A 22,499-nucleotide genomic window follows, 5' to 3' on the forward strand; every position below is an offset into this window, starting at 1 on the left:
TCCATCCACCCAGAGTATACGCCTATTAGAACTGCATCCATCCACAAAGCAGCAGAGCATATGCAGACCAAAATCCCCAAGTTCCGAAAAGCAGTAATTTAATGAAACAGAGTTCATAACATCTCCAGGAGCAAAGGGAAATGGTTCGTCATTCATTCAATCAAAGATTTAAAACAGTAACCCATTTCTGATAGAAGATGTTAAAAAATGTTGATTCTAGAATGAAAAGTAGCAATAGTGACCCTATGCAGATCAAATGCGAGTATTCACAGTAGACACAAACAGTTCTTCCTTTTCTAAATAATTCATGTTTTGCAAATACAACTTCCTCACTGTGTTGGCACAGAAAGTCAGGGAAGCAAGCAGTGCAATTTCTGATGCCATTTTTAAAAAACACTCTCTCATCAATATGCAACTGCAGTATTTTCATGACCTGTTCTGAATCTCTCATGCTTCCTAGTCTACACACTAATTCAAATTCTAAAATTTTTTACACATTTCATAGACATTAGCACTGGAAGGGACCTTGTGAGATCATTGGGTCCAGCCCCCTGTGCAAGGGGAACCTTTAGGTTTATTTTTATTGCTAAAGAGGCAAACCAAATATCTATACTGGGGGTGCACCAATAGCGATTTTTCTTGGCCAATACCAATGGCTAATTATTAACCAGCGTTATTGGCCAATGCCAATCAGATAGCCAATTTACTGGAATGCAGCTCAGCAGCTTGGAGGGCAGTGTCTGGCCCCTAAGTCTGCGGGGAGAAGGGGTGTAGGGAAGAAAAGGGAAGGGGGGCGGGGAATGCAACCCAGGAGTGGGACAGAGCCGTAGGCAGCTTGTCCAGGGCACGCAGGAAGGGTGGTAGCTACCCGCTGTTGTATGCGTCCCTGGGGGAGGAATAGGGGGATCTGCTCCCCCATGCTCCTTCCCTCCTCCATACCCATTCCCCTCCACTGACTTACCAGCAGGATTCTGCTCTCCAAACTCCCAGGCTGCATTCCTGGCTGTGTGCATGCAGCAGCTGCACGCATGCATGCAGCATTTAATTGGTGACTTTATCAGCTACAACCAGCCAAAAAAAGCCAATTGCCGATAATTTTCCTTTTATCAGTGCCAAATCTGATATGCCGCTGATCTATCAGCACACCTCTAATCCATGCAGGAAGGAAGTGGCTGTTCCTGTGCAAATAAAAACATCTGTTGACGTCTTTCTTTTTTTAAATCAAGCATATTATAATAACATTTTTGCATGTGTAATTAAGGTATCAGCTCCCAGCATCCAATTGTGTCAACTCATTAAGCAAAAACATCTTCCATTAAACGAATTTCCATGCTCTCAATGTGAGTCACCTCAGATTTGTTTTGATTCTGTATTGCAAGGGAAACAAAAAAGTGTAAATATTTTAATCAATGGGAGACTGGAATAGTTCTGGGATTGCTTTCATCAGTACTGGAAACTAATGTGGGGCAAAATGAGGCTTTAACATGTTTTAGATTTTTATTTTATATGCTAATAAGAATATGGGATGTAATTTAACAAGTTCAGAGTTTACATGCTGGGTTTATGATCCAATTCAAGCATGCAATTTGATCCGCTGCACACACAGTCATCATTAAATTAAAAAAAAAAAAAACACACTTTGCAAAACTGGAAGAATAGGTCTAAATAAAAGAAAGTTACATTCAAATGCGTTGACTTGTACTTGGAATCACTGGAACACATCAGCATGCCCTGTTCAAACTGATCCACATGGCAAAATCCATCATTCTAATTCCATGCAGAACCTCTATAAGTCCTTGAATAAGCTGAAAGTCTTTCATGGATCCAGTTCTCAAAGGGTTTTTATATAAGACTACGCAGGAACAGATTTTCTAATAGCAACACTTCCAAGTCATAGAGGAGTATTTCTTAAGAGCAAAAATACTGCTTTTTACAGAAGTAACCATGCACAGAGAAAAAGAGATGTATCCATAATGAAAAGTATACATACATTAAAGGATTATAAAAAACATTCTGCCCAAGGCAAGTAAGCTATAATATAGTGTCCATACTACTTGAAATGTCCTGGCAAATTACAAAAAGATTAAACTGCAGGTTGAAAAACATTAAGACACACACTCATTTGAGCTCTTTAGAAGGCAGTTTGAGTAGATTGTAAGAAACTTTATATAGCTCTAAGGCACACAACAAAAATACAAAAACTGAAGTGCTTCCATAGTTTTGATAGCTGAACCATTCAATACCAACTCCATTAACATTATTAAGCTTCCTTCATTATATACAGATATGTTGCTTGGCAACATAAGGTAGTGGTGACTACCTGGAAAATCTGTGTTTCTACATTCAGATTCTACCAGCTCTGTTACAGGAGTTTAACAAGGAGCTGCAATCTTATTGTTGTGGAAGTGCTATAGAATAAATGCTTGTCACTGCAGGAGGTTGCGAATTCATTGTCTGGGGAGAAAATATTAAAACCACCACCGATGAAACTTTCCATGTGAAAGGTTAACTTTGAGTTTCTCAACACAAACTGTGTGAAAAAGTTTGAGATGTTAAAACGAAACTACATTTTTTAAACGACGCATTCCAGTTTTTAGGTTCAATGTAACTTTTTGTTTAGAAATTTAGATTAGCTATAGTAAATAAATACATAAAAAGCATTAAAACAGAAAAGAAAAAAGAAAAAAAAAATCAGTGGACCAGAACTGATCTGCCAGAGGTGAGGGAGTGGGAGAAAGATTTTCAGTATATAAATATTTTCTGGATTGGACTTTTCATTCTGATTTGGGAAAAACAATTTTCTGTGCTTCTCTATTTGTCAAGTAGCATTTTCATCAAGTCATAAAATAATGGAGTTATTTTTCATTGCCAAAATCAGTTGTGGGCATCTTTTTGGCAGGCATGTCACAAATTATGCTCCTACCACAGATCTGGCCTCTCATCCCCAGAGGCATACTTGACAGATTTCTCACCTTGGGATGCAGGAATGGAGGCTGGAAAGCCGAGCAGAGCATGGGGTACATGTTGCTGCAAGAAAGGTGTCACTACCAACAGCCAAATTAACCCTTCTATGGCCTCACAACCACAGTTCTACATGACAAGCGCAGATCCAAAGTTTTCTGTGGCAAGCAATTCAGTGGCAGATGTAAAGCTAGGGAAGGGTTAGCCTGGTCCGTAGTGGTGACACCTGATACCTCCTCTGCAGTAGGCTGCTTGCATGGTTGGAAGCTTGAGCCTCTATCTCCATTTTGGTATCTTTCTATAAGCAGCTGTTATGGCACTTGTAGCATCAATTCCACCACCCCTGGCTTAAATCAACCAAGGTCAATAGCAATAGTAAAATATAAAGCCAATTAACTAATTAGATTGCAGGTGCAAATGAGAGCCACTTTGGTAAATGCTCTTATTTATCAAATTCTTCATATGATTGATCAAATCACATATAAATTCCTATTTCCATAATAGCTGGATCATAAAATAGTCATTTTTCTTTTCCTATACCTCCAATGTTATCTTCTCATTAGAATCTTGAACCAAATGGACAGAATTAGCCCCAACACCTGCTACACTGGTTTGCACAGCCGAATACCCTGAGAAGGGACAGCTGAGGATGGATCGATTTTAAAAGGTTGCAGCAGGTTCTATCAAGAGACTCTGCAATTCCAAAAACTGCAATCTGATTTAGAATGCATCATCCAAACTCCCAGGACAGTACAGATTTCAAAAACACAAAGCAACCTCCCCCCCCCCCCCGCAAAAAAACAAGCATTTTTACAGATGGATTGTATGGAAAGCCTTAGCAACAGTAAGACAATATACATAATGTCCAAAACATTATGAACATTATGGTTCATCACAAAAGAGGTCTGGATTCAGGAAAGTTCCATTTTTAAGATTTGGTACCTGCAAAGATTCCTATTTGTCATGTACTGCTACTTAAAATAATAACCTTACCATTCTTGGAAAAATACATATTAAATTGAACCATCTAACAAAAGGACTAGATGAGACCTATTTATTTCAAAGTATGGCTGAGCATTTAATGCAAACACCAAAATCCTCTCTAGAAATTCACCTGACTAGATTTCATTACTAACTAAACAATGAAATCAGCTTTGTGGAAAGATTTGTTGAATTCCATGAACACTTAGAAATGATTCCTATGTCTCCAGAAGTTCAACCTAGGATGATTCTTACCATTTGGAGCATACAAGGAAATTGCAATTTCACTGGATTGCTTGTTTCATACAACTTGTGCTTAGAAACAGTGGTTCCCCTGGAATCTTAAACTCCAAACAGCACTCAAGAGGATGTGAACCACTCCCATGGCTAGAACTGGAAGGAAAAGTCTGCACAATCCTACTGCTTTCCACAGTCCTAGTTACAGGTCGTTATTTTTTATAAAACACCAATGGAAATGTTGCACAAGGCTGTGGTTTCAGTGATAAAAAAAACAAATAAAGGAGATAATGAAGTCAGTTATTCCAGATTCTGGTTTAGCTGAATCAGAATGACAGCATTCTGCTTGTTTTATAGTTTAGTTATGGCCAGAAAAGTGAATATGTAAAAATGACACTTATTTCATTGATCTGCTAATTTTAATAACAGAGGCACTGTCCACTAAACCTGATCCAATTAAAGCAATACAAACTTCTCATATAGATGCATGTAAACCAATTAAAGCACAATTTAAACTGGTTTCAACTATTTATTAGGGGCCTGCAATGATTCAAGTTGACTTAGTTATACTATTGCAAGCTTTCTAATACAGATATAAGCAGAAAAGCCAGTGTTTATGCTTTTACTCCCATTAGTCCTGTAGGACCGGCAGAGTTATGTTGAGGGCTGAAGTCTCTTCCTTCTCATCTATCAATTCCAGAAGTGTTCATAATTACAGTCATTCCCTTCACTAAAAATATAAATGCTTGATTAGAAAGCATGGTGATATGTAAGAAGGAAAGCACCCAGCTCAACTTTCCAACTGACAGAAAAAAAATAGTTCTAGAAGTAAATGGTGGAAGTTTGCTCCAGAGCTTTACAGTTACTTATTCCACACACCCACTGCCTTATACGATTAAAAAAAAATAATACAACAGAGAAACATTTTGCAGAAGTTTTTCACTACTGCATTTTGGCATTAGCATATATTAAATGATCCAACTCTATGTTATTGACACGGCTGGGCTTGGAAACACATCAGTACATTGCATCGGTTTCTTCTTTTGTTAAAAGACACAATTTATATGACTTAATGGCACTTTGGTTTCTCTGCATTTTTATTGCAGTCCCAATGGTATTCATGGCTTTAATATGTTTTATACTTGTTAAAAAAAATACCAAAGCTGTGAGGGAGACCCTCTACAGCAAAGGGAATCACAGCTAAAACACTAGAAAGTGTTAAGTGAATGTAAAAGACAACTCAATCCAATCTGCTGGCTGCTGTAAAAACATGAGTCACTGAGGGGGAGAATATCTCACTGTTCTTCACAAACTCTCATTTCTCTTCACTAGGGCTGGGACAGTTCACATAAAACCTAGCACAGAAAGGAGAAATGGAGAACGAAAGAGATGAGCCAGAGTAGAAGGAAGTTAATCACCCACGTCCAGAACATAAGCCTGCTCCGACACACTGTAATTACGTGTTGTAGACAAACTTGTTTTACTATTACTGCTACTGGGTCTGTGATGAAGTGAAAATAGTTTAGATATCTAATTTACTGGACACTTCAAACCCTTTATTTATTTATTTATTTTTACTTTTAAACAGCCTTCATCTCAATTTGTAAAATCCCTTTTATTCTGAAAGTCTAGGTCTACACATAGGAATTGAATCATTTTACTGAGATCAGTTGTTATTCCATGTTGTTAAATCCATGTTGCTAAAATTGGGCAGCCCCATGAACACTCCCAAAACAAAGTAAGAGTGTGCTATACTATTTAAATTAGCACAAAGTACTCTGTAATGTGATACCATTCTATGTAAAAAGCTGTTGCACATAATTAAAAAAAAACCAAAACAGATAGTTAAATCAGTACAATTTCTGCTTCAATACAAGCTTGCTGTATCCGCTTCACTTACAGATTAATTCTGTGCATTTAAAACTTAGGTTTCAAACTCTGACTTAGAAAAAAACCATGTATTTTCATTAGATTTTAAAAATACAAGTATCTACTGATTATAAAATTTGGGCCAATTTTGGACCAAATGCTACCTACCTAGTTATTTCCAAACTATATCTGGGTGCCTATGACACTGTCCTTCAAAAAATAGTGCTGGAGTCGGATGCATATTTTTAATTAAAAAACCCTCAGCCAAAACTGCTAAGTGTCACCAATTACCATTCAGTAGCAAAGTATTATACGATAGATTGGGCTGGGGTCCAATTCTTTTGACACCAAAACTGTTCTCAGCTTGTTCTGTTTGAATTCCTACAAGGTGGCAATATTATCTTGCCTATCAAAAAAAAAAAGTCTAAATTGTTTTTGGCAGTATAATAATTCTATCTATAGAACAATTCTAGTAGAGTATTCTTCATGGTAAAGTAGGTTTATGCCAGGAAGTGCAGACAGTTAAACTAAATTGAAATTATCTAGCATGCAGATAAATTGTAACAGCCATAAATTACCTTTTAATGGTATTACCTTCCCTGTTGCTGGTTCCCTGCCACTTTCTCCTGAATTAGGATGGTAATAGGTAAAATGTTTACCATGCCAAATGCATACTCTTTTCAGGTCTTTTACAAGCCCTACTTCTAGTACATATACCTGCACTAAATATTTAATCCTTTTGCTTGCAGTTGCCCCTCAGCTGGCCACCCACTAGGTATTCAGTTCCATCATCCTTCAAGAGAGGAAGAGTCTCCAAAGAGTAAACATTTCTTAAATTGGCAATAAATGCCTGATCTTAGCTAGAAGGACAATAAAACTTCATGATCTATTCATCCTATAAGGTCCATCATGAATTTTCTGGTAAGGTCAGTTAAATCTTCAAATATGTTGGAATCCATACTTTTGAGGTAACTAGACAAATGTAGGGGACACTTTAAACTGAGTTACTGACCCCAAGGAACTATAAATGCATTTGGACAGGATATAGCTAGTGGAGTGTATTTAAATATACAAGTTACCCAAACTTTCTCAAAGGGCAACTTGTCAAAAGCACCAAACTTGACAATGTAAGTCTGCTTCCCCCGAATTCAAAAGCCCCATCAAATTCAGTGGGAGCAGCTAGGCCAACTAATATCCTATCATGTAAGTTCCCAGTATGCAGCATTCTATTTTGATTTAAACAGAGACTATTCAAATCAAGATATGGTATTGCATTCTGGGTACCTGCAGTCTTTGTAGATAATGTTATATAACGAAGAACTATAGGAAGCTTTGGGGGCAGAAGGAGCCAATATTTAGCACACAGTCCCAGACACCACTTTAAAAAATGGTTGACTAATAGGAAGCGCAATGGCTTGTCAGCTTTGCCTTCATCAACTAAACCCAAAAGTGTACAATCTACAGTGAGATTGATTTTAGAGTCCCAAACAGAATAAAACAAGTCGCAAGTTTCTTTCATTAATAGTCTGTGGTCAATAAAAAGTGAGTCTCACTGAAATGGCATCTTATTAATATTAGGCTGCTTACAGATGTAACCCCCCCGCACTCCAAAACAGCACTTTAAACTCTGTGCGCCCCATGCCAAAACCAACACCCAGAAGAGGCACCATGTTAGTTAGACCTGGCTTGCCCAACATCTGTATAGATCAGGTGGTTATTGGGCTTTTTTGTGCTTTTATTTAATAGCTGAATGAATCAGCTATTAGACAAAAGTACCAAACCCCACCCTGCTGAAGCATATGATCTATACAAATGCTGCAGAGCCTGGTCAAACTAATGTATAGCCTCTTCCAGGAAAGTGCAGCTTTTTTCATGTCTGTCAGCAGCCTTAGTGCATAAGCATTAAGAAAACAAAGTCAACTGTGCTAAAGTATAGATTCCAGCTTTGTAAACTTCAGATAAGAAGCTAACATCCACACTTGTCTTTTTCATTTTAGCATTCATCTCAAAATCCTTTCCTTTTAAATTCTGGAAATTGAATCAAGTTAAAAAAAGCAAAAACTTCTTACAAATATTTGCTATAAATTAATCTTAAGAAAATAAACAATTTATAAAATATGGTCTTTATACATGGCTTTTGTTGCAGATATGTACACTGTATATTCCATTATTTAAAAATTACTAGCCATTCCTAGGTACTTCTTTCCTTGCCATCCAGCAGTTTAATCTTTGTACTCAGAATTTGTTCCATTACAGATCTAGTGCAAAGTTACCAATTCCTACTGAAATGCTCATCTTTCATAGCTTTCACCAGCCAGTCCCTTTCCCGTTCCTCATCAGAATCGCTCACATCACTGAGATCTGCAGCTAGGAGACGAGAATAATTAATTTTTTTCTGCCGAGGCAGCTTGGATTGGACAATAAGGAACAAGATTAACCAAAGTATCAGACTTATGCAGCATGCCCTGTATAGAACTGTCAAGCCAAAATTGCTCACAACAAATCCTCCTGTGAAACTTCCCAGACTAGCTCCACAACCATAGGAGAGGCCTTGGAGGACAATGTGCAGAGCTCTTTCTGTTCCAGGAGTGGCTACATCATCAACCATCATGTTAACTGCCCACCATAACGAACCATTACTGAAGGCAGATAAAATCTGAATAGGTAAAACTGCCCATGCATTCCATAGGAACGAATAGTATAGAAGTTGTAGTGCAAGGCAACTTAAACTCAGTGCAACAGTGCCACTACTTGACAGAGTCCTTAGCAACCTGCTTTTGAAGAAATGCAGCAAAATTTCAGCAATTAGTCCAATTGCCACTGAGAGACCCATGTATAATTCACTGCTGCCCTGGTCCTGCATTTGCCAGAAGAGAAAGTTCTGTACTGCAGATCCAATGACCCCGGTCAGGAAGACTGTGACAGCTGACAGAATTGTTCGACCATCACTTCCAATGAGGTTCAGTGCTTTGACAGTTTTGTTCACGTGCTCTGTTTTCCTAGAAACATGTATGGGAAAAAAGACGCTGACAAGCAGGGTGAGCGTGATCAGCAGGGCGTAGCCATAGAAATGAACAGCGAGACGGGAGATTTCAGTATTGAGGAAGCAATCCAATTGATCCACAAGTATAGCAATACTACAGGCTCCTCCGGAGGCACCCAAATAACTCCAGATCCAAAGATTCCCATATCTGTCAGTTGCATCAACAAAGTCAAGATATTCATAAAGGCTATCATCAACCGTCCATTCGAGAGGTGCAGCCAGCAGCTCCCAAAACACAACAGCACCCAGGACCATGAGAAAAACCTGGTGCTCCCTGTCAAGGAAGTTATTAATTGGCAGGAGCTCCAAGTTGACATCCTGAGCTTCTTCCCAGTGTCCTGAGAGATTTTCAAAAACATAAGGAGTCCCAACAACAGGGCGAGGGTTTGTTTGAAACAGAGAAAACTCACTGCTTCCACTCATAGGAAAGTTTTCCTCAGGATTATCATTCACCTTCAGAAACCGAGAGCCCGGTCTGCTCATTTCTTGTTCAGGTTGGTTAAACTGCGTTTCATTGGAAGGGGGCATATCAAGCTCTTGTGCCACCTGTTTCAACTGTACAGATGTTGTCACACCGGCGGCACCACCCACGTGGGGATCTGCAGTTTTATCGTCTTTACCAACTGTTCCGTCTTTCTCCTCGAGCAGATCAGTAAAACCAATCGATTGTTGGAAGACTGCCTTACTTACAGCGGGCTGGACCCCGTTCCCCATGGCCGCAGCATTGCCGCTTGCATTGCTCGTGCCCAAGTCGGCGGTGGTGCCAGCCGACGCGTGGCTGATGTTGCAGTACCTGTACAGAGCCTCCCTGCTCAGAGGCGGGACGAGGGTGAGCAGCAAAGCAGCCCCGACGGAGCCCAGCAGGGAGGCAGCGATGAGCACCTTCCTCTTGCCACGGCTCTTGGCCAGGTAGGAGGCGAGCGGGGCCCAGAGGCACGACACGAGGTGCTTGATGCCCATGACGATCCCCACAAGCGGGGCGGGCAGCCCCAGCTGCCGGCAGTACAGGCTCAGAAACGGAGCCACGCAGGCGTTGCCGGCGCCGTGGAGGAAATGGAAGACGCCGGCCACGGCCAGGGCCTTGTGCACGTCCCATTGCTGGTTGGTGCTCGTGGCCTCGGTCACATGCTGCCGGCCCCCGCCGCCACCTGCAAGGCAACCACCGGGGAGACGGGCTCAGCGCTGCGGCGGGGCACACACCGCGACCCCCCGCGCCCCGCGCCCGCCCGGCCCTTCCCCCTACCTGCCGGCCGCGGGCTGCTCATGGCCCCGCTCCCCGCCGCCTTCCCCGTGCGCATGCGCCACGTGCACCTGCCGCCCCGCCCCCGCCACCTGCCGGCCCGGCTCGAACCCGGCCCAGCCCCCGGGCCTGCCCGCTGCTAGGAGACGCACCACAGAGCCGAGTCCTCCCGGCGGGACAGAGAGGCCAGCAGCTGGGGGCGCGGGGAGGGACAGCGCCGCCTGCAGGCGGGGGGGGCGGTGCCACCTGCCGCTCCCCAGTGTTGCTGGGTGGGGGGTGATCATCCGTCCTCGGCCTGGAGACGTGCAAAACGCTAGCACTTCGGGTTCAGACGGGATCCCTCTTGTTAGACTAAGAAATCGCAAATATATACAGAGAGATAGATCTCTCTCTATATATGTAGAGAGAGATATCTCTATATATCTATATCTCGAGAGCGAGATCGATCTATCTATAAAAGGTGTGCAAAAATGAAGTTTATTTTCTACCTATCAGGACTTTTGACCATCTTTCATTTTCCCTGAGCTGGAGGAAGGGCGCGTGTGCCTGAAAGCTTGCAGAAAAAAAGATGATTTTTTTTGTGTGATTTCTCAGCTGGTCTAATACAAGACCAACTCTGAACCAAGAGCTCTAGAGTTTTGTATTTCTTTTTGTCTCAGACCAAATACATCCCTGCTCCAAACAACCCAAGAGATTTTACCACACCTTCAGCCCTCCTATGAAATATGAACTTTCATTTCTACCTAGGGCAACTTTTACAATCTTTTCTCCTTTGCCTGAAGAAGGGCATTTGCGCCCAAAAGCGTGCAAGTAACGTTTTTGTTGCAAAAATCTAGTTGGCTTAATAGAAGATATTACTTGTGCCATGACTTATGATTCCTTTTGTCTCTAGACTAATACAGCTACAACCGGGATACCTGAAAAAATGTACAATAATTTTTGAAGCAGCTCATTGATGCAGCATATACAAAACCCAGGTCATTGTCAGGGAGTCTCAGCTGACTTTTGGCTTCTTTTGTCACTTTCTTATTGTTACTTCCCAGAAAGAAAAGTTTCCACTTTGATAATCCAGTTCTCACTCACTCACTAGCAACTTATACCGAGTGATATAAAGTAAATAAGAAGATGTATTTGCATATTTATTTGCATATTTTTCAGTGTACAATAGTTTTTCAGCAAATATGATAACTTTGAGCTTCCAAATATGATAATTTAATATTTAAGACCTGGGCCCTCTCTTGCTAGCTGTGTGCAGGGCTGGGGAGCATGAGTCCAGGTGCAGGTTGTGCAGCCCAGATTGAAGCCCCCCGCTGTATCCCCCTTCAGGCTGGAGGAGCCCACAGGCACAGCCATTCCCACACGAGTCCCCAAGGGCAATGTGGGGTTTCAGAGTGACCTTTCCTTGTCCCTTGCAATATTTCCTGCTTGTTCTCCCTTGTCCTCCAGGGGATGGAGAACAGGAAACCTGAGGCAGTGAGGTGAGAGGAAAGCCCCATCTGGCAATAATCTCTGCATGAGGCTGAAGTTAGTTCCTTATTGCTACTTCCTTATTCATAGAGGCTAGAAAGGACTCTGCAGATCATCAGGGCCAGCCCCAAAGTCAAAGCATTCCTGCACTGAGAGTTGAACCCAGGCCACCTAGGTAAAAAACCAGGAATCCTAAGCACTAGACCATGTGGGAGCTGCTATTACACATTTGAAGGTTGAGAGAAATGAATTAGACATGCTAAAAAGTTAGGATTTCATCAAAAATAAAAATATACTATAGAAAGGATGTGGACAAGTTGGAGAGAGTCCAATGGAGGGCAATGAAAATGGTTAGGGGTCTGCGGTATATGACTTGGGAGGAGTGGCTGAGGGAGAGGCTGAGGGAACTGGTCTTAGTCTGGAGAAGAGAAGCCAGAGGGGATTTAATAGCAGCCTTCAACTACCTTATGGGTGGTTCCAAAGAGCATGGAGTGAGACTGTTCTCAGCAGTGGCAGATGGCAGAACAAGGAGCAATGGTCTCAAGGGAAGCTTAAGTTGGAAAACTTTCTCACTAGGAGAGTGGTGAAGCACTGGAATGGGTTATCTAGAAAGGTTGTGGACTCTCCATCCTTGGAGGGTTTTAAGACCAGACTCAACAAAGCCCTGGCTCAAATGATCTCATTGGGAGTCCTGCTCTGAGCAGGGGGATGGACTAGACTGCCTGAGGTCCCTTCAAACCCTAATTTTCTATGATTCTATGATCCTATGAAAAATGTAAAATGATATCAGGTATCAGGTATCAGGTATCAAGTACGTAGCCCTGAGTAAGGAACTGAGATTCAGCTGGGATTATGGGGCAAAATCCTTTTCAGGTCATCCCAAACCACACATCTGGAGGACACTTCTGAATAAGTCTGAGCAGGGCACTGCCCAACCTAGGAACCAAGTTCAGCCTCCTGATCTCTGCCGGACAGCTGCTCAGATCAGGGTTCTCTTTAGGGATCTTCATTTGTGACAGTTATCTTTTCATCAAAGCCATCCAATCATGGTGTGGGAAAGAGAGATCTAGGAAGCGTGAGTTCTGGGCCTTGCAAAGGATCTGTGTGTGTGTGTGTGCAGGGGTGCATGTAACAACTTAACTTCTCACTTCCATCACTTTAAATTATCAGGAAGTTCCTTTATTTGTGATGGTGTAAAAGCAATGTCAGGAAAGTAGCATCAGGCTGAATAGTTCTGCTCACTTACATGCAGCAAATGCAGCCATTTGGTTAAAATCAAGGGAGAAAGGGGATAGCTAAACCCCAGGGCCTCCAGGCCTGGGCTTACACAGAGGATTCCTGCCTGGATTTGGGGAGTATCCGAAGCCCCAGACCTATGGGTCTGGGAGGGAGCATATTTGACCAGTGGTAGAGGCACACAGACTTCACAATTAAGCTCTACTCAGTTGAATTTTGGAATGAGACTATTTGGAACTGATTTGGCCTTGGACAAAAAATGTAAGTGCCTCTGTGTCTTTAGGGGATTTTTTGTTCTGTAGGGAATACACATACACACACAACAAGCAACTCAGTCCAGGTTCTAAAGGAAAAGAAATGTTTATGGTAGCATGTTTTTACACCTGTGTATTGGATCTGAGGGTTTTCAGAACGATATAATGTAGATCCCCATGCTAGGCTATATTTCAAAACTCTGCTTGAAAGCAGAGGAGCTTCTCAACAAAGTATCAGAATATTATATGGGGAGAACAGTATATTTTCCCCTAACCTCATCTGTGAGACATGTCTGAGCTATATTTGCTGAAACTTTCCTGGTAAAAGTAAATCTTAGGCAAATCCCAAGGAGGGAGAATTTCAGCCAAAATGCTTAAAGTTGGGTAAATTTATAAGCAACTGAAAAGAATCTCTAATCATCAAGAAGTATCAAACTATATTTAACTGTAAGCACCGCTACTTGCATTACTGATACTGCTTGACTATTAGACATTCTTTTCTCAGGTATCAAGTGCGATAAGCCCGTTTTCTGAGCAAGAATGAAACACACCATGAAACACAAAGAGATCCTATTTTCAGCAGTCTAGGTCCACTTGTAACTGTAGCCTATCTTCAAGTATGACCATGCTTCCCCATAACTGGGTGTCATCTGTGAACTTGGCCAGTGAGCTCTTCACTCCCACATCCAAATCGTTAATAAAGATGTTGAAAAGTACTGGACCAAGCATTGACCCCTGCGGGATACTGCTGCCCACTTCTTGCCAGGATGACACAGATCCATTCACTACAACTCTCTCAACTCTCTGGGTCCTATCCTTCAGCCAGTTTCTCACCCACCTGACTGTCTCAGAGTTAAGCCCACAATTCTCCAATTTCCTCATGAGGATATTGTGGGATACTAGATCAAAGGCCTTTTGGAAGTCTAGGTATACCATGTCAACATGCTTTCTTGTGTCCAGGTGGTGAGCTACCTGGCCATAGAAGGAGATGAGGTTGGTAAGGCAAGACATGCCTGTAATGAAGCCATGCTGGCTGTCACGCAGAATCTTGCCTTCTGCAAGCTTATTGCACTTGATACCTGAGAACAGGGCAGAGGGAAGTGCTGATTGCCTGCCTGGCTGACACCACCCCCAGCCCACCTCCAACTTCTGGAAAAACTGAAGCATGGGGGATCTGGGGCCTGTGGCAGAAACTGAGGCACAGGGAGGCTGGATGGCTTATTAGGGGATGGGGATGTAGCATGGGGGAACTGAGACACTGGGGCTGGAGGGCTTGTGGGGAAACTAAAGCAGGATGGGTTGGCAGGCTCATGGGGTAAACTGAGACATGTAGTGGGGAAAATGAAGCATAGGGGAGCTGGGACTGGAGGGCTTGTGGTGGGTAAAACTGAGGGTCGGAGGTCAGATGTTGGTGGCAGGGCCCCACCCCACTCTTTCTCTGAGTCCCATAGTAGAATCCTAACACCTGGGTGCAAGGGACCAGTTCACAGCCCTTTGGGGCAAGTAAGGGTTAATTTTTGCCTCTAAAGCAATGATGAAGTCAGTAAGTCCCTTCCACCCCCACTCTGCCAGGAAGCTGCACCCCTAACCTGCTAAACAGTGCCCACACCACACTGATTTCTTTTGGGGTTTCTGGGGATGCATTTTTCCTAGGGTTTTCCTTACTGTCCCTTAGGCAATAGAGTTCAGGTCAAGGGAGAGGCAGGCCTTGGAGTGGGGTGGAGGTGAGGAATAGTGTATTCTGCATTGCTAGGGGACAGTGATATCTCAGTGAAGTAAGCACATGTTTGATTTTGCCAAAGATATCACTCTCCCAAGGTAAACTTCAACTGAAACGGGGCAACTTTGCAATTTTTCACTTGCACTTGCAAGGTCACAAATGGCTTGAATGTATGTTTGCTTGCACTTTGAGACCTCACAAATGCATTTGAAATAGCACAAACTGAACAAATGCTAAGGTTCTTAGTACACTCCAGCAGTTACTCTTTCCTTGGCCTCTTCTGGCACATCTCCAGTTATTCCTCCACAGAAAAGGGACTTAAAGAGGAGCCTTCTGGTCATGTCCAGTCCTTTGTTATTGTAGCCAGCCATGTATTATAATTCAAATGCTGTACTAAACTCTTTAGGCTTTTTACCTGGCTGACTACTTTTGACAAGTAATTCAAGAATCTCCTCTTGGGGAGAGATTGTAACATCCCCCTCGTGGCAACATCATTCTCCAGCCTAAACTATAAACTCCAGTTTACAGTTTATACCCATGTGTTCCTTTGCCAACATTGTCCTATAGTTTAAACCTCCCCACACCAACCGCTTCCTGGATTTTATTCCCAAAATGTATCTATAGCCAGCAAACATATCCCCTTGCAGCTCAGCTGCCCTCAGCCTCAAAACCATGGACACCTCCGTTGCTTAAGCATACATACTTTTCCACTGGGCTTTGCCCCTGTGGATACTCTGTGTTTGCAGCGTACTCTTCAAAGACAGGATAGTGGAAGCATAGAGATACACAGACTTGCAAGGGTCCCAAAAACCAGTCACTCCTTAATGTATTTAAACACAAGAAGATTTTTTAACAAAGCCCCACACAACCTCCTCATAAATAAATTGGAGAATTGTGGGTTAGACAAAATCACTAGAAGGTGCTTAGGCAACTGGGTTAATAGCCACAAGCAAAGAAAGGGTAATTGGAGTCCAACACTGCATTCACTTTTTTTTCCCCAGCTGCATCACATTGCTGATTCATGTTGAGTCTACAGTTCACCAAAACCTCCAGATCCTTCTCAAAAGTACTGCCACATCACCCATTTTGTATTTGGGCTTTTCATTATTCTTCCTTTAGTGTAATACCTTGCTTTTGTCTGCACTGAATTTCATCCTGTTGGCTATAGTCCAGGTTTCCAATTCATCAAGTCTTTCTGAATTCTCCTCCTGTCTTCCATTGTGTTTGCAGTCCTTCCCAGTTTCATATCATTTGGGAATTTGCTCAGAAAGCTCTCTATGCTATGATACAGATCATTAATAAACACATTGAACAGCACTAGACCCAGGACAGACCCCTACCATATTCCACTTGAAACCTCCTGTCATTCAGACATTGCTGTATTTATAATTACAATTTATTGCAATAAACATGTTAATCACATGATAAATGTGAATGTCTGCCAGGAGTCTTAGATGTAAGATGTAGGAGAGGATAGTGCCACTCTACTTGGTGCTGGTTAGGCTTCATTTAGAGTACTGTGTGCAGTTCTGGCCTCTGAATTTTAAAAAGGACATGGGGAAGCTAGAGAGGGTCCAAAAGTGGACAACAAAAATGATAAACAATTTGGAAGGGAAGCCATAGGAGGAGAGGTTGAAAAATAGGTGTGTTTAGTTTGCAGAAAAGATGATTAAGAGGGGTCATAATAAGAGTTTTCAAATATTTGAAGGGCTGCTATAAAGATGAGGGAGAACAACTTTTCTTCCTCACTGTAGAGAGAAGAACATGTAACGCTGGTTTGAAATTGCAGCAAAGTAGGTTTAGATTGGTGTGACCATATTTACGTTGCTGGTGCAACAAGGTCCCCTGTCTGGCTTATCACGTAGCTTTGACCTTCCAGACTCTCTGGGTCCTTCCCCTGCACAGTTATCTCACCTGCCATGACTTAATATTATAATTTCAGAGGGAGGATGCCTCCATGAGGCAGATGTGGGCTTTGGGGAGGTCCCTGTCTGACCTAAGACCCTTCTTGGCTTCAGCTCACTTTTAATCTGGCTGGGTCCTATGGGCCAAGATCCACTGCACCAGGACCCTAGGTTCTCAGGCCCAGCTCCAGCCCTCCTGCAGGTTCTGGGTCACTCAGCCCCCACGCACATCCCCTGTGGGCACAGGGATTACATTCCCCCATCCTTATTCCCAAATACCCAGTCCTCTGACATACCACAGTCCTCCTTCTGAGATAAATTTGGGCTCCTGCCCTTATACAACGCCCCAGGTTCTGGGCCCTAACACAATAAACATGAGGTGTAACACAGTTAAAGACTGTCATAAGACACAAGGAAATAGGTAGATCATAAACTCAAACTGGTATTCAGAAGCACTATATAAACAGGATCTCCAAGTCATCACATGTTCTTGCAGCACTGGAGAATGCTTTTCATATGACATGATTCCTTTTGAGACTGCACATTGCCTATTGTTATAGTAATGATCTTGCATTCCTATAGCTGTTTCTGCCCAAATGTATCCCTAAGTGCTTTGTATGTTGTACCAACCGTTATATAAAACTCTAATTACAAGAGTAACTTCATCCACTACTAAAATGCAGCCACCTCTAGGGTCAAATTTTGGCAACATTTTAAAATGCATAAAACAACACAGTCCAGCTATTTTAAGACAAAAAAATACTTTGTTCAATGGCGATTGCAGAGGAAATTAGGAGATTTAGACAGAAAAACCTGCAAGTGGGTTAGGGTACCTGGTTTGGTGCAATGAGATTTTCAGTGGCCACAAAAAGTCAGGATCTCAGGTTTAAATGTCAGCAAGATGGTAGCATCGCAATAATACCATGATAGTGTACAACTTGATATTAGAGGGAATATGTTTCACCCTCAAAGCACCACACAAATCTTTTTAGCACTCTTTATCATGTCTAGCACTCTTAGCATGTCTACGTCACTTCCCTGCTGAGACTGGGACCACTGTGAGGAACAAACTCCATCCACTGGCTCCCACTCTGGTTGCTCCTGACTGTAACAATTAAAGAGGGAAGAAGGCTTAAAGGGGGCCTGAACACAGCTCTGGGGCATGTATGCACTGAGGACACATCTAAACTATCTGCTTGGCCTGACTGCTATGTTTGTGCACACATAGCGTGGGTAGGGCTTGTTTCTCAGCTGTGGTCACTAGCTCAGTCACTCCTGGGCAGTCCCCTCTAGCTGACCACCCAGTGGGTGCTTTCTGCCACACTAGGGAATCCCTGAGAACCTCCAGATGCTAGATCACCTCAAGGCATGATGGGATGTGTGCTCTTGCCAGCCATCTACTAGCAGACAAGTAGCAGTGCAAAAGGATGATGCTTGGAAGAATGCCTTGTATAATACTGGAACAATTTGGCCTGCAACAAACACCACATCTGTTGGAAACCTAGGTGTCTGTGTGTGTGTACAGAAGAAATGCTGCTTTAAGGGTGGGAGACTTACTGTAAGGAACACATTAGAGCAAAATTCAGCAACCTATACCTATGGGAAATTAAGGAAATGCAGAACTGAACAACCCAAAAATCCTGGGGTCTGGCCTACAGCCCTCCTCCTGGGCATGAATATGTTTTTGCTCTCCCATCTCCTGATCTGAATCCTAGTTAAAGTGATTTTCTTGAGAAGATGGGCATACTGTCTTTGTCCAACAAAGCAAGCCCTTTTTTCACCTCCCTAGACCCATGCTGACCTTCCTTCCAAAACTTTATTGTGGAGATCCCACAGGTATGTTCAGAATGAGAGGAGCCACAGGACAGCTAAAGTTCGAGGGCTTCTGCATCTTCTTTCCAAAATGCTGGCAAATAGAGACTCAAGTATATTTAGCCAAGAGCTGGCTACTTGGAAATGTATTTTTGTCTCACAAAGCAGGGTAAATGGCTTCAAAATGGGATGTGTAAAACAAACAATGGAGAACATAATCAGCTTCTGTGCAGGGTCTCTCTACCCCACATACTTCTCTCACATAGCCACACAAAACATTGCCACTTGGTTGGTTTTTTACAATGTAATTTAATCAAAATGAAAAGGATTGCACCTTCCAATATATATCATCCATAATGTTTGTACAAATAATTTATAATTACATCATATACACCTGTACATCATTAATAATATACACATCAGTACTAGTCCAAAGCTATAACACAATCAGCTAATTTGTAAATATTTACCTAGATTACCATGCTATGTGACCCATTAGTTAAAGCCCTCCTGGAGGCAGAGGTACACAAGCTGTCTGTTAGACTCTTAAATTAATTATTGCCCTACACAGTAGTTAATGGAAGCAGAAATGCTCTGCAGCCACCGATTTCATCCAGGTGTTTCTTGACCCCTTTTTCCAATGATTAGTAATGGGGATTCTCATGCATATTTACCTGTCTTTCTAAGACCAAATTTCTCTCTGTCCATCTTGAATGCCAATAATTTATACGTAAACTGAAATTAAGGCCAAAGCAATCTATATTCAAAAAGTGCAGTGCTGCTGAGAGCTTCAGACTCAAATTTATATCTTGCATCTCACCTTTAGGGCTTGGGAAGTTGAGGTTAGCTGAATTTAGAATATGGTGACATAGACTCCTGGCATAACAAAAATGCAGTTTTCTTTAGGGGCTTTATGAGCTCCTAATACAAAAGGATGCAGTGCAATCAGGTTTAGAGTAACTTCCTGGAATTAATGGTTTTAGATCACATGAGCAGATGTTTGGGGGGTAAGGGGGAAATGATATTCTCACACAACACATTCACTTGGGTTTCTTTGCCTTTTGTTTGGGATTTTAATAAAATGCTTTTAGGGACTGCCAGGTTTTTTTACTGCCATGTAACCTATCAGTTGCCTAGAAGTTGAAAGATGTTTTGTCATCAAGTAGTGTAAGGCTTACTGGGGACATAGCTTTTATTTTAATACTGCATTCAGCATGACAACCTGAGATTTATATAGCTTCTACTAGAAAGTAAAAGACAGCAATGCTTGTAGTAGCAAATATAAAAAGTGGTTGTTTGAACAGCAGGTGAATACCTGTGTGCATGCTTGTGGTGATAGAGGCTGGGGGAGGCGCTAGATAATCTCCAACATCTTGTGTTGGAAAGTTTAATCATAGATTTTCTGACATTAACATGGCCTAAATATTCAAAAAAAACCTACAGTAGTTGGAATTCCAAGGACAGGATAAAAGCAGTTCTGTGACAGGTTTTTTGGTGAGCCTCATTTAAACCAGTGGGGCTAACCTTTTTAGCAGTGGTATCACAAATCGCCTGAATGCCATTCCAATCCCCTTCTCCTGCCCAGTCTGCTGCTCTGCTGTCTGCTCTGTCTGTTGCTGCGCTGCCTGTCCCCTCCCCCAATTTGCCATGTGCCACGTACAGAGGCTGCCCACGCACTGGTGGCATGCATGCCACAAGTTGGCCACCCTGATCTGAGCAATACAACCTACAATTTCAGGCTTGGGTATTCAAAGGTAGATTCCTAATTCTAAATTTAGGCATCTACATAAAATGTCAGAGGCACAGCTCCCATTGGGCCAGGCACAAATGACTTGGAGGATTCACCTCTTAGGTAATGAAGAATGGGCTGCACTGGCTACCTGCAGTACCCCTGCTGCACTCAATACCATGTACTACTGCTAGCTAACCAGGTCCAATATGCCAAATGCCATAATATACTACTAAATGTATAAATTGCTTTGGGCATTTTGGTTATGTCTGCACAATCACCTTACCAATATAGCAATGCTGATATCCTGAACCAGCAGAGTACCTTTCATGTGGGTCTAACAACATAAGTAACTGTGCTTTCTACCCATGTAATAAAAACACCCCCACATGTGAAAAGCAATTTTAGCAAGAGCATATATTTACTAGTATAACTGCATCTAAAGTAGGAATGTCTCCTGACACAACTCTGTCAAGTATCACATGTCCATCTGGCACAGATGTGCTAACAAAAGGGTTAAGTGAAGATGTGGTCCCTGGCAGCCCTTATTAAATCAGTGGAATAGAGAGCACACACTACAGGAAGTACACAAAGACCAAAGATGGCTGGAGAAGCCACCACATTTTCTTTGGGTAGATGTTCTGTGCTTATACCATGGCAATGACATATTGAAAGCAGAGAGTATTTGGGGTTTGAATATGTCTAGTCTTAAGGAATAAACAATATAATGTCATACATACAAGGCAGGCCTAACAATTATATCAATCAAGAATTAAGTGAAGCCTTACTGGACCTGTCCTGGATATCCCAAATTAGATGTTGACAAGTTAAGAAATACGTACTCTTTCTGAAATGACTTCAGCTTGCAAAAAATGGAATAAAGAAAACAGCTTATGCACCTGCTATTACGTGATGTTTAAATTTTAAAACAAGTTAGTTTGATCCTAACCAGGACCACTAACCACACTGGCACTATTCAAGCTATATTTTGAGAGCTAATTTTGCACTCTAGTACCAGCAGAATGAATAAATGGAGCAGTATTGCAGACGCCTAGCTCCCAGGTCCAATTCTGAGGCCACCAACATGGTTCTTTAGTTTCTGTTCCTCTTGTGGAAGGAGAATCCAAATCCAGACTGTGCAGGCAGCTGTTTTTGGGAGCCAGAGTAGCTGATGTCAAGTCCATCACCTGCAGACTACCTCTTTCCCTTGGGAGACAGGACTGCAGTAGCAAGATGGGGTAGAGGGGGTATTGGTAATGTGGCCATTTTGAATAACATGACATGCTCTTCATATCAACGATAAAAAGTTCTTATAATTAAGCTGCATATAAAACCTTAGCTGGAAGTCAGAGGGGCAGCTCATAAATTAAACTGAGGAAGTGGTGTGCAGCCTCTTCATGCTCAAAGACGGCCGCAAGACTATCCAACACCTGGCTGCACTGAAGACTTGTTAAACAAAGACTACTGTATAAAAATAAGCTGCAAGAGTAAAACGACTTTTGCTGTGTTCCCCTGACAGAGAGGTTTTAAACTGTGGTATCACGTGTGTTTTACTGAGCAGTGAACTTCTGTACTGCTGCAGCATTGTAGGTAGAATCATCATTGCCAGTTTCAGGTGGCTTTTAGTGTGTTCCTCCATCCTTGTGCTCTTACGACTGAATGAGAGATTCTTGTAAGACCTTTTCATTTTCATTCCACTCTCCATGCTGGAATTTTCTTCACTGGATTATACCTGCAAATGTATTGATAGGTAATAACAAAGATTTGGGCATGTACTTGGCCAGTCCTACATCCTCTGATCCATGCAGGCTGAATTGCATTGTCCTCGTTTTCTGCAAACAGTAGCTAGGTTCCAGGCAGGGTGAAACTTCCACACTGCAACAGAAGAAAATACATTTTCTGCATGTGCCAATCTGCAAACCAGCACCCAGCTTCTGATCTCAGTATGTATCCAGAATGACACCACTGATTTCAGTAGTTACTATGGATTTACACCAAAGGCACTAAGAATTATAACTCTTTTTGTGATCTTGCACTGGGTTTTGC

At 42.2% G+C, this 22,499-nt stretch overlaps 2 protein-coding genes across 3 annotated transcripts in view; both read right to left on the reverse strand.

The window, feature by feature from the left end:
• Positions 1-81: 81 nt before the first annotated feature.
• Positions 82-10,376, reverse strand: MFSD6L (major facilitator superfamily domain containing 6 like). Its single transcript, XM_090060972.1, has 2 exons — positions 10,335-10,376; positions 82-10,239 (listed from the first exon to the last, which is right to left on the reverse strand). Exons 1-2 carry the CDS (start codon positions 10,354-10,356, stop codon positions 8,318-8,320), a joined length of 1,944 nt encoding a protein of 647 aa, XP_089917098.1. The 5' UTR covers positions 10,357-10,376; the 3' UTR covers positions 82-8,317.
• An 8,658-nt stretch (positions 10,377-19,034) lies between these two features.
• Positions 19,035-22,499, reverse strand: part of PIK3R6 (phosphoinositide-3-kinase regulatory subunit 6) — a 73,327-nt gene continuing 69,862 nt past the window's right edge. For both annotated transcript variants that reach the window (XM_090060939.1, XM_090060938.1), the window contains exon 20: positions 19,035-22,328. In XM_090060939.1, the coding sequence (XP_089917065.1) occupies positions 22,172-22,328 (157 nt within the window). In that variant the 3' untranslated portion in view covers positions 19,035-22,171. The remainder of the gene's footprint in view (positions 22,329-22,499) is intronic.

This window comes from Crocodylus siamensis, chromosome 8, assembly GCF_052110815.1.
Source record: "Crocodylus siamensis isolate JL-2025a chromosome 8, ASM5211081v1, whole genome shotgun sequence".
Classification (NCBI taxonomy): domain Eukaryota; kingdom Metazoa; phylum Chordata; order Crocodylia; family Crocodylidae; genus Crocodylus; species Crocodylus siamensis.